Source organism: Stomoxys calcitrans, chromosome 4 (genome assembly GCF_963082655.1).
Source record: "Stomoxys calcitrans chromosome 4, idStoCalc2.1, whole genome shotgun sequence".
NCBI classification, from domain to species: Eukaryota; Metazoa; Arthropoda; class Insecta; order Diptera; family Muscidae; genus Stomoxys; species Stomoxys calcitrans.
In genome coordinates this window covers 12,754,422-12,766,758 of record NC_081555.1, presented here as the reverse complement: position 1 = coordinate 12,766,758, position 12,337 = coordinate 12,754,422, and the positions used below count along the sequence as shown (strand labels likewise).

The following is a 12,337-nucleotide window of genomic DNA, read 5'->3' as shown; positions in this document are numbered from 1 at the left end:
AATATATAAAATTTTTGTGATGTTTTTTACCTTCAATGGCGAATCCTGCACTGCACATGCTCCCACAAAGGCCACAATCACAGCCACCACATTGACAGTAAGTTGAAATTGCAAAAATTTCGCTATGGAATCGTAAACATTTCTACCCCACATCACAGCCTTTACAATACTGCTGAAATTGTCATCGGTCAATATAATATCCGAAGCTTCCTTGGCCACATCTGTGCCGGCTATGCCCATGGCAAAGCCAACATCAGCTTTCTTTAGAGCAGGACCATCATTTGTACCATCACCGGTAACGGCTACAACTTCACGATTGTCACTAACTGTACTGTCGATAATACCTGGAAAGAAACAAAGAAACAAAAGTATATGGGCTAATGAAATATCTTCTCCAAATCCAAACTAGCAGGAATGGAAGACTCCACTCTCTGGCCCTGCCATATCTCTTTCCCAATATCTTTAAGGCTGCGGAACAGGACGTCGCTTATCTTGGGTCGGAGGCAAGGGGAATAAGACTAAAACTCCTAGAGGAAAGGGGACTAAAACTCCTAGAGGAAAGGGGACTAAACATACTCTTCCCGTAGGAAAAGGGACTAAAACTACCATTTCCCAGAGGAAAGGGGACTAAATGGGTACCAAAAAATAAGTTTTCACTAGGAAAGGGTACTTAAACTACACATTCCTCGGGGTACTAAAACTACCCTTTTCTCTGGGAAAAAGTACTTAAACTACCCTTTCCTCTCTGAAAAAGTACTAAAAAGGGTACTAAAACCACCCTTTCCTCTGGGAAAGGGTACCAAAACTATCCTTTCCTTTGGGAAATGGCATTTTCTCCCTTTCCTCCGAGAAGTATACTAAAATTATCCTTTCCTTTGGAAAAGGGTACTGAAACCACCCTTTCTGCTGGGAAAGGGTACCAAAACTGTCCTTTCCTTCCGGAATTAAAACGGCTATTTCCTCCGGGAAGGGTTTTCAAACTATCCTTTCCTCTGGGAAAGGGTACTTAAACTACCCTTCCTCTGGGAAAGGGCACTAAAATTATTCTTTCCTCTGGGAGTGGGTATTAAAACCACCCTTTCTTCAGGGAAAGGGAATAAAAACTACCCTTTCCTCTGGGAAAGGGTACTAAATCTACCCTTTCATCTGGGAAAGGATAGCAAAACTATCGTTTCCTCCGGGAAAGTGTCTAAAACTACCATTTTCTCCGAAAAAACTATCCTTTCCTCTGGGAAAGGGTACTAAAACTACCTTCTGGGAACGGTAACAAAACTACACTTTCCTTTGGGAAAGGATATTAAAACTATCCTTTCCACTGGAAATGGGTACTAAAACTAAACTTTTCTCTGGGAAACGGTACTGAAACTACCATTTCCTCCGGGACAGAGTACTGAAAATACACGTTCCTCTGGGAAAGGGCACTAAAACTACCTTTTTCTCTGGAAAGGATATCAAAAGTACCCTTTCCTTTGGGAAATCATATTAAAACTACCCTTTCCTCGGAAAATGGGTACTAAAACTAAACTTTCCTCTGGGAAAGGGTACTGAAACTACCATTTCCTCCGGGAAAGGGTACAAAAATTACCCTTTACTCCGTGACAGGGTACTAAAACTACCATTTCCTCCGGAAATGGGTATTCAAACCATCATTTCCTCTGGGAAATGGTACTAAAACTACCCTTCCTCTGAGAAAGGGTATTAAAACCACCCTTTCTTCTGAGAAAGGGTACTAAAACTACCCTTTCTTCTGGGAAAGGGTCCTAAAACTATCCTTTCCTCTGAGAAAGGCTTTAATACTCTTTCCTCTGGAAAATGTACTAAAACTACCCTTTCCACTGGAAAAACGTTCTAAATAAACTATTTCCTCAGGAAAAGGGTACTTAAACAACCCTTTCTTCTGGGAAAGGGTACCTAAACTAGCCTTTCCCCTCGGAAAGGGTACTAAAACTACCATTTCCTCTGGAAAAGGGTATTAAAACTACCCTTTCTTCTGGGATAGAGTACTAAAACTACCCTTTCCTCTGGGAAAGGGTACCAAAACTAACCTTTCCTCTGAGAAAGGGTACTTAAATAACTCTTTTCTCTGGGAAAGTGTACTAAAACTAACCTTTTCTCTAGGAAAGGGCACTTAAACTGCTTTTCCCTTAGGAAAGGCTACTTAAACTACTTTTCCCTTAGGAAAGGGTATTAAAACTACCCCTTCCTCTGGGAAAGGGTACTAGAACTGCCCTCTGGGTATGTATTAGAACTATCCTTTCCTCTGGGAAAGTGTATTAAATCTACCATTTCCACTGGGAAAGTGTACTAAATCTACCATTTCCTCTTGAAAAGGGTACTAAAACTACCCTTTCCTCCGGAAAAGATTACTAAAACTAACCTTTCCTCTGGGAAAGGGTACCAAAACTAACCTTTCCTCTGAGAGAGGGTACTTAAACCACCCTTTCCTCTGGGAAAGGGTACTGAAGCTATCTTTCTTTTGGGAAAGGCTACTAAAACTACCCTTTCCTCTGGGTAAGGGTACGAAAACTATCTTTTCCTCCAGGAAAGGGTATTAAAACTACCGTTTCCTCCGGAAAGGGTATTAGAACCACCCTTTCTTCTGGGAAAGGGAACTAAAACTACCCGTTCCTCTGAGAAAGGCTTTAATACCCTTTTCTCGGGAAAAGGGTACTAAATCTACCATTTCCTTAGGAAAGGGGTACTTAAACAGCCCTTTTTTCTGTGAAAGGGGCACTTAAACTATTCTTTCCACTCGGAAAGGGTACTAAAACTACTCCTTCCTTTGTGATAGGGTAAAAAAACTCTCTTTCTTCTGTGAAAGGGTATTTAAACTACTCTTTCCTCTGTGAGATGGTATTAAAACTACACTCCTCTGTGAAAGGGTATTAAAACTACTCTTTTCTCTGGGAAAGGGTATTAAAACTACTCTTTCCTCTGGGAAGGGGTATTCAAATACTCTTTCCTCTGAGAATGGGTATTAAACTACCATTTCCTCTGGGAAAGGATATTTAAAACCCTTTCCTTTGGGAAAGGGTACCAAAACTATCTTTTCCTCTGGAAAAGGGTACTAAAACTACCCTTTCCTCTACTAAAGGCTACTAAAACTACCCTTTCCTCTGGGAAAGGGTTTTAAAACTAGCCTTTCCTCTGGATAAAGGTACTAAAACTAGCCTTCCGTCTGGGAAAAGGTACTAAACGTTTTTTCCAGGTTAGTTTGAGTACCCTTTCCTTTGAAGTTTTATCAGTAATCACTTTACACAAAATCCAGGACTTATACAGAAGGAGAGACTTGAATTGCTTCTCTCTCCTCAAATTACCACCATAAACCCCCAAAATTAGTCACTTAAGATCACCATACTAACCTTTAACCAATATATATTTGTCTGTGGGTGAGGAACGGGCCAATACACGCAATTTGGGCCACACCTTGTCAATCAAATGTTGTTGAACCTGAAAAATTTCATCCTTATCAAATTACTCTCCTGTTTGAGAAAGTTAGTGGCAAAACTCACATTGCCATTGTTGTCCCGAATGCGACTGTTAAAATCTTTACCCTCCAAAATCAAAAAGTCATCATTGGCCTTCAAAATTCCACATTTGGTGGCAATGGAACGGGCTGTATTGATATTATCACCAGTGACCATGCGCACAGTAATGCCAGCACGTTGGCATTTGCGTATGGCAGCGGGTACCTCGGGACGCACAGGATCTTCAATGCCCACTACGCACAAGCAGGTAAGATTCGTCATCATATTCTCCTCATCATCCCAATTGGGTTCACCGTCTATGAGCACCTCATTTTCTGCGGCATTGGAGGTGACAAAATCACGATAAGCCACACATATGGTACGCAAGCCATCACAAGCCATGGGTTCAATGACTTCGCGTATCATACGTTCCTGCATGTCAGCGGTGAACTCCTCCAAGACACCATTGTCGCCAAAGATATAGGAGCATCTACGAAAAAGAGGGTGAGAGAAATGAAGAGTCTACTTTGAGGGCAAGAGGTTTTCTTACTTTTTCAGCATGATTTCCGAGGCACCTTTGCTGAACAGCCTATAGCCCCCATTTGGTCTTGGTATAACAGTGCCCATGCTTTTGCGTACCGAGTTGAAAGTGTAGACACGGGTAAATTTATCCTCCGTAATCTCATCACGTATCTTCTGATAGCTGACTCCCAAGGCATGAACAAAACCCAATAAGGCACATTCGGTTTTATTGCCCACTTGGGTGGGTAATTCATCGGGTTTGGCGGCAGGCTTAATAGGAGGACAAATAATTGAATACAAATTTTGTTGCTATACAAGAACATAGACCTACCAAAATATTCGAGGTATATGCAGAATTCACAGAAATACCCTGTGTTATCAATTCAGCTACTTTTGCTGGCAGATCATTGAATTTTGGCAAAACTTTGCATAGTTTTTCACAAATATAGGATTGTACCACAGTCATGCGATTGGTGGTTAAAGTACCAGTCTTATCTGAACAAATGGCAGTGGCATTACCCATGGTCTCACAGGCATCTAAATGGCGCACCAAATTATTATCTTTCATCATTTTCTGCAAGCAAAAGGAGTTGGAGTTGTCAAAAAAGCCTTGAAAGACCATTTTTTCCGATGTTCACATACCTTAACCGAATAAGCCAAAGACAAGGTTACAGCTAAGGGCAGACCTTCGGGCACCGCCACCACCAAAACAGTCACACCAATAATCAAATGATTAACAAAATGATTGGCATACGAATTCTTCCAGGGTTTGCCTTCGACCACAAATGTCTGTACACAGAATTGTATGATTAATATAATCACAGTTATGGCAGCAATTGAAGATCCAGCATAACCAATTTGTATGGCCAACTTGGTGAGTTTGGCTTGCAGAACGGATTTTTCCTTTCCACCTTCGGCGGCCGATTCATTTGGAGGAGGTTGTACATGATTGCTCTCCGATTTAATGCCATTCTTGTGTCCATTTTCTGTAGGAAAATAAGAAATAGGGTAGATTTAAATGAAGGGACAAAAAGAAAATTTGGAAAACATCTTCTTAAGATCATAAGGGAACTGTCTGATCATCTCTCTGCTTTTGGAAAAGGTTCTCAGAAATCGGATATGGCACATTCTAGCTGTGAGTCAAAGACCTTAATGAGAAATTGGGTATAGCAGGGTACGCGGGCATAATTTTATCAACACTCTTGTGGGGTGACCATTATAAATATTCTACTGAGGGTTCTCGCCGAGATGGGGTTTGAATCAGTCAGGGGAAGGATCCAAATATCCTCTGTAAGGAAGCCGATAAAATATTGGGAAGTTAATCGTCGGAATCCGAGCAAAGGTTTGGAGGACCAAGGTAATCTGGGTGAGTAGAGTCGAAGTGCTAAGTGACAAAGATAAATTAAAATGTTTGGGAATCAGGGAAAACAGCCTCAGTCTGCGTACTTTAGTAGTCATCTCCGATTTTTTTTATCTGTTAAACGGTCATCGTGAAAGTCCCGCAAAATAGGCTCGTGATCACTGCACCGTAAAAACTCGGTCTTTCCTCCGTTAACAGTGGATTTTACCCAACAATCCGTGAGTTATCCCGTCAACACTATTTAATCGTGGTCACTGAACCGTACAATCTGGGACTTCATCCGCCAAAAGTGTACTTTTATGATCACTTCACCACTACATAATCTCTCTCTCGTCAACAAAGAATTTTCGTGGTCATCTTCTGATTTTCCTCTGTCAACAGTGTACAAACCTACCCCAGTAGTAATTTTCAGTCAGTGACTGGACCAGACCTATGGCTTTTGATCTTATACCTAAAAACAGTCTTCTAAGGATCCTCATCGAAGAGAGTTTTGAAGGGAAAGCATCCCACTATCTCACAGATACCAATGGGCCATTACAGGGAGTCTTACTATCAACCAGGGAAAGTCTACTAAGGATCCGCGCTGGTCAGGGTTCTTAATCAGCCTGTTCTGCAGACAATGTCGCAACACTTATTATGGAAAGGGGTCTGCTACTTCACTACTAAGACTGAAGTTCCGCAAAATAGGCGTCGTGATCACTGCACCGTGCAAACTCGGTCTTTCCTCTGTTAACAGTAGACTTCACCGAACCACTCGAGAGTTATTCCGTCAACACTATTTAATCGTGGTCACTGAACCGTATAATCTGTGACTTCGTCCGCCAACAGTGTACTTTCATGATCACTTCACCACCACATAATCTCTCTCTCGTCAACAAAGAATTTTCGTGGTCATCTTCTGATTTCCTCTGTCAACAGTTTACAAACCTACCCCGGTAGTAATTTTCAGTGAGTGACTGGACCAGACCTATGGCTTTTGATCTTATACCTAAAAACAGTCTTCTAAGGATCCTCATCGAAGAGAGTTTTGAAGGGAAGGGATCCCACTATCTGACAGAAAACAATGGGCCATTACAGGGAGTCTTACTATCAACCAGGGAAAGTGTACTAAGGATCCGCGCTGGGCAGGGTTCTTAATCAGCCTGTTCCGCAGACAATGTCTTATGGAAAGGGGTCTGCCACTTCACTACTAAGACGAATATAGGTAATTTCGATTATTAATAATGACAGTCAAACTGACGAAAATTGTCTAGGTTTAAAACCATTTAAATCTGACGTTGTTTCTTTTGGTAGAAACCTGGGTGAACTTGCCTGCTTGGTAGGAAAGGATGAAAGAGGCAACCTGCAAGTAATCTATTGGTAATCATAAAGGGGTTTAATCCCGGTGTCCTTTACTGGCTGTACATTGCAGTTGTCCTATCCATAATGCGGTGTAGTGTTGTGGTCTGGTGGACGGTATTTAAAAAATCCTCCCAATAGTTCACAACTAAAAGGAAGATAGGTTATTTCGAACACTCATAATTCCTAAACTCAACGTTTTCCATATCCGATAGTATAAAATAAATGAAAAAGATCTAAGACAGGAGACTTTTGAAGCATTCTTAGAGATATACTTCAGCAGGCTTTGCGTATGAGAGTCTAGTGGACTTAAGAACACGTTATAGGTGAGTTAATAATTTAAATCAGACGTTGTTCCCTTCAGCAGACAAATGCCAATGGCTGAAGCTGTCTTATTGGTGGGAAAGGACGAAAAGTCAACTTTTGTCTTACACCTGTAATTGGGCTATTTGTATTCGTTATGGGGTTTAAGCCGTATGTTAATTACTTTCTGTATATCGGTATGGTGTTGTGAACTGGTGGACAACATTTACAAAATCTTCCAACTGTTCAAAACGCAGTCGAATTCAAAGGATTGCTAGTCTGGGATTGCAATATCTCTGGTAAAATACGTAGATGGATAATAGGGCACCAAGCAGATGAGCCATAAGCATAAGATAGGGACTCAATCCAAAGATGGTTTACTGGGTCTGCGAAAATGTGCCGTTCAAGTAAAAACGGGAGATCGGTTTTTATGGGAGCTATGTCAGGTTATTGATCGATTTGGACTAACCACAATTGGAAGACGAAACAAAATACACCGTGCAAAATTTCAGCCAAATCGGACAAAAATTGCCGCTCTCAGTCAAGACTTCCTATAAGAAGATTGATTTATATGGGAGCTATATCCAAATCTGAAACGATATGGCCAATTTGCAATCCCCAACGACCTACATCAATTAGAAGTCTCTGTGAAAAATTTCAAACGGATATCTTTGTTGGTTCGACCACTTTCATGATTTCGACATACAAAGGTACGGAGGGACGTCTTAAGACGACTTTAAATGTCAAGACGCTCCAGAACATATATACTTTACGGAGTCCTAGAGCAATATTTCGAGGTGTTACAAACGGAATGATTAGGTTAGTATGTCTCCCATCCTATGATGGTGGGTATAAAAACGTCTTTTTTGGTATGGAAACAAAACCATTAGCTTACTGTCAAATTTCGCTCGTGAAGGAATTAAAAATTACTGCGATTATTCCGAAAGACGAACAGAATACCTACTCTTAGCGGGAAAACGTTACTTAATGCTAATTTTTGGGAAAAAACGTAATGTTATGCTTATTTGAGGGAAAAACGTAACGTAATGCTCATTTGTAGAAAAAACGTAACGTAATGCTAATTTGTTTCAAAGAATTTTGCAAAACCTCTACCAGATGGCGCTTACCAATTGATCGATTCACTTATAAACGACTTTATACATAGTTGAGTTTCCCCTCCCACTAAGAGTCTATTGTCCAATATGGCTTATTTAAGCTTTACCATACATACTCACCATTCTTAATCTTCTTCTTCTCCGTATCATGTTCATCACTGGTGGCTCCCAAGAGAGTAAAGATGATACCAGCTTGTGAATTAACACCCACAGCGGTAATAACAATTTTACCACTGCCTTCCATAACATGGGTACCCGATAACACCATGGGATCAGAATCTACGCCTTTTTTCACATGGTCCGATTCGCCAGTCAAAGAGGACTCATCAATCTAGAGAAAAAAAAATTAAAACCAAATTCCTATTCAGTTTATGAGTTCCACAAAACTCACCTTTAAATCATTACTTTGTATAACTATACCATCGGCTGGCAAAAGATCGCCATATTTGATTTGGGCTATATCACCCACCACCAAATCTCCCACAGATATTTGATGAACCTCACCCTTGCGTATAACTGAAAATTTGTGTTCACCTTCTATGCGATTTTGCAGTCCACGAAATTGTCTTTCTTTAGAGTAATCATTGAAGGCGGTAACCAAGACCACCACAGCAACGGAAATTAAAATAGCTAAACCCTCAATCCAACCATGATGGCTTTCTTCTTCTTCCAAGACAGCTATAAATGTATAAGAAAAAGTTTTACAAATTTTTCTTTTATTTTCCAAGAAAGAAAACTTACGCGCATCCTCATCCTCAGGTGCATAAAAGGATAAGGCTAAGGAAACTATGGCAGCTACTTCTAAAATAATCAATGTAACATCCTGCAAAGCTTCCCAGACTAGAGTTAAGAAGGATTTGGGCGGCTTGGGAGGTATGACATTCGAGCCAAATGTTTCTCTCCTATGATCGAGATCACTCTTGGATCCACCTAGACCCTCATTGGGTGATGTGTAGAGTTTCTTACATAGATCATTTATGCCACCCATTTCATCGATTTTTGCAACGCCTTCGCGACCTCGATTCTCCATGAGATCGCGCAGCTGTCGCAGGGAAATCCCATATTGAGCCGGTCTTCCATTTATGCTGGCCATTTGTTAAATCTTAAAAAAAAAGAAAATACAAGAATTTTAGTAATAGGGATATAGGAAATAAACAAGGGAATATGGTTGGGTTACTAAATTTTAATTAAAATCGAGCGTAGAGTCTCAGTGAGAGGCCGGGCGGCACCGGCTCTTGCACAAATACTGAGTGCCTATGATGCTCGACATGATAAGGCGGGTGATTGGCGCCTTAAAATAACCAATGGTCAAACTGTTTCCGCGGGATCGGTTCTTTGGTCCGGAACGAGATTGCTAACCTACAGGTATTTGATGAGGATCGAAAATGTGGCTACAACAACAACAAATATTTTTGAACAAAATTTAGTTTTTTAGAATATTTGAACAATGATTTTGTTTTAAAATTAAAAAAAAGACTTTTCCAAATAAGGATTATAAGATTTTTACAGAAATTTTAATTTTTCTAGAAATGTTTATAGAAAATGATTGTATTTGGATTTCATTGACATGGACGTTTGGCCTGTAAGAACCACAGCGTTTGCTGGACCCTCAAAAAAAGAAAGAAACGCGTCCCAAGATGTCTGCAGCAATGATAAAGGGGTCCTTATTGAGCTTAAGAGTATTAACGGCAACATTACAGGCTTTTTAAGGCGACAAATCTGCAGCTTACGGGCATGGGAAATTTCTCTACACAGAAAATATATCATGAAATTTTTTTCAATTAAGAATTTAATTGAAAATAAAAACATTTTCAATTAAAAAATTAATTGAATCAATCATTTCTGATTTTTTACCATTTTCAATTAAACAATTAATTGATTCAATAATTTTTTAATTGAATCTAAACTTTTTTATACCCTCCGCCATAGGATGAGGGTATAAAAATTTCGTCATGCTGTTTGTAACTCCTCGAAATATTCGTATAAGACCCCATAAAGGGCATAAATATTCATAATAGTCATGACATTTTAAGTCGATCTAGCCATGTCCGTCCGTCCGTACGTCTGTCGAAAGCACGCTAACTTTCGAAAGAGTAAAGCTTGCCTCTTGAAATTTAGCACAAATACTTCTTATTAGTGTAGGGCCATATCCGTCCATGTTTTGATATAGCTGCCGATCTTGGATCTTGACTTCTAAATCCACTAAAAGGCGCAATTCTTATCCGATTTGGATGAAATTTTGCATGATGTATTTTGTTATGACTTCCAACAACTATGCTTAGAATAGATCAAATCGGTCCATAACCTGATATAGCTGCCATGTAAACAAATCTGGAATCCTGACTTCTTGAGCCACAAGAGGACACAATTATTATCCGATTTGGCTGAAATTTAGCATGAGGTGTTTTGTTATGGCTTCCAACAACTATGATAAGAATAGTTCAAATCGGTCCATAACCTGATATAGCTGCCATTTAAACCGATCTGGGGTCTTGACTTCTTCAGCCTCTAGAGGGCGCAATTCCTATCCGATTTGGCTGACATTTTGCCTGTCGTGTTTCGTTATGATTTCCAACAACTATGCTAAGAATAGTTCAAATCGGTCCATAACCTGATATAGCTGCCATTTAAACCGATCTGGGGTCTTGACTTCTTCAGCCTCTAGAGGGCGCAATTCCTATCCGATTTGGCTGACATTTTGCCTGGAGTGTTTCGTTATGATTTCTAACTACTGTGCTAAGTATGGTCTTAATCGGTCCATAACCTGGTATAGCTTCCATATAAACCGATCTGGAATCTTGACTTCTTGAGCCACTAGAGGGCGTAATTCTTATCCGATTTGGCTGAAATTTTGCATGAGGTGTTTTGTTATAGTTTCCAACTCTTTGATAAGTATGGTCTAAATCGGTCCTTAACCTGATATAGATGGCATATAAACCGATCTTGCATCTTGACTTTTTGAGCCACTAGAGGGCGCAATTCGTATCCTATTTGGCTGAAATTTTGTATGATGTCTTCTCCCAGGACCTTCAATATACTTGTCAAATATGGTCTGAATCGGTCCATAGCCTGATACAGCTCCCATATAAACCGATCTACCTATTTTACTTCTTGAGCCCCTAAAGGACGCAATTCTTATTCGAATTGGCTAAAATAAAAAAAAAAACTTCTACTATGATCTCAAACATTCAATTCGTTTATGGTTCGAATCGGACCATAACTTGATATAGCATGGCAATTATTTTTTTTTTCCAGGGAAAGAACTCGACAAATGCGATCCATGGTGGAGGGTATGTAAGATTCGGCCTGGTCGAACTTAGCACGCTTTTACTTGTTTCAGTTACTATCGTGATTGAATTTTTTAATTGAATTTTTATACCCACCACCATAAGATGGGGGTAGCTAATCCAGTCATTCCGTTTGTAATATCTTGAAATATTGATCTGCGACCCCATTAATTATATATGCTCTGGATCGTTTCGACATTTTTTGTCTATCTGGCCATGTCCATCCGTCCATCTGTCGAAATCAGGATAGCGGTCGAACGCGTAAAGCTAGCCGCTTGAAATTTGCATAGATACTTCTTATTGATGTAGGTTGTTGGGGATTGCTAATGGGCCATATCGGTTCAGATTTGGATATAGCCCCCATAAAAACCGATCTCCGGATATGACTTCTTTAGCCCCTAGAAGTTTGAATTTTCATACGATTTTGCTGAAATTTGAAACAAAGACTTGAGTTATGACATGCCAACATCCATGCCATATATGATCTGAATCGGTCTATAAACAGATGTAGCCCCCATATAAACCGATTCCCGTACTCGACTTCTCGAACCCTAAGAAGCCTCAATTTGCATCAGATTTTGCTGAAATTTGAAACGAAGACTTGAGTTATGACTTCTAACATCCATGCCAAGTATGATCCGAATCGGTCTATAAACAGATATAGCCCCTATATAAACCGATCCCTGGATTTGACTTCTTGAGCCCTTTAAAGCCTCAATTTTCATCCGATTTTGCTGAAATTTGGAACAAGGACTTGAGTTATGACTTCTAACATCCATGCCAAGTATGATCCGAATCGGTCTTGAAACAGATATAGCCCCCATATAAACCGATCCCTGGATTTGACTTCTTGAGCCCTTAAAAGCCTAAATTTTCGTCCGATTTTGCTGAAATTTGGAACAAGGACTTGAGTTATGACTTCTAACATCCATGCCAAGTATGATC

General features: G+C 40.0%; 1 protein-coding gene across 1 annotated transcript in view; it reads right to left on the bottom strand.

Moving 5' to 3' along the window:
- LOC106087416 (plasma membrane calcium-transporting ATPase 3) overlaps window positions 1-12,337 on the bottom strand; it is a 31,737-nt gene that overhangs the window by 904 nt on the left and 18,496 nt on the right. Inside the window, exons 2-11 of the mRNA XM_059366890.1 lie at window positions 8,847-9,207; window positions 8,497-8,783; window positions 8,222-8,436; window positions 7,122-7,132; window positions 4,632-4,975; window positions 4,321-4,563; window positions 4,018-4,259; window positions 3,513-3,957; window positions 3,363-3,450; window positions 31-344 (exon numbers count right to left, since the gene is read on the bottom strand). Coding sequence (XP_059222873.1) covers window positions 31-344; window positions 3,363-3,450; window positions 3,513-3,957; window positions 4,018-4,259; window positions 4,321-4,563; window positions 4,632-4,975; window positions 7,122-7,132; window positions 8,222-8,436; window positions 8,497-8,783; window positions 8,847-9,198 — 2,541 coding nt within the window. The 5' untranslated portion in view covers window positions 9,199-9,207. The remainder of the gene's footprint in view (window positions 1-30; window positions 345-3,362; window positions 3,451-3,512; window positions 3,958-4,017; window positions 4,260-4,320; window positions 4,564-4,631; window positions 4,976-7,121; window positions 7,133-8,221; window positions 8,437-8,496; window positions 8,784-8,846; window positions 9,208-12,337) is intronic.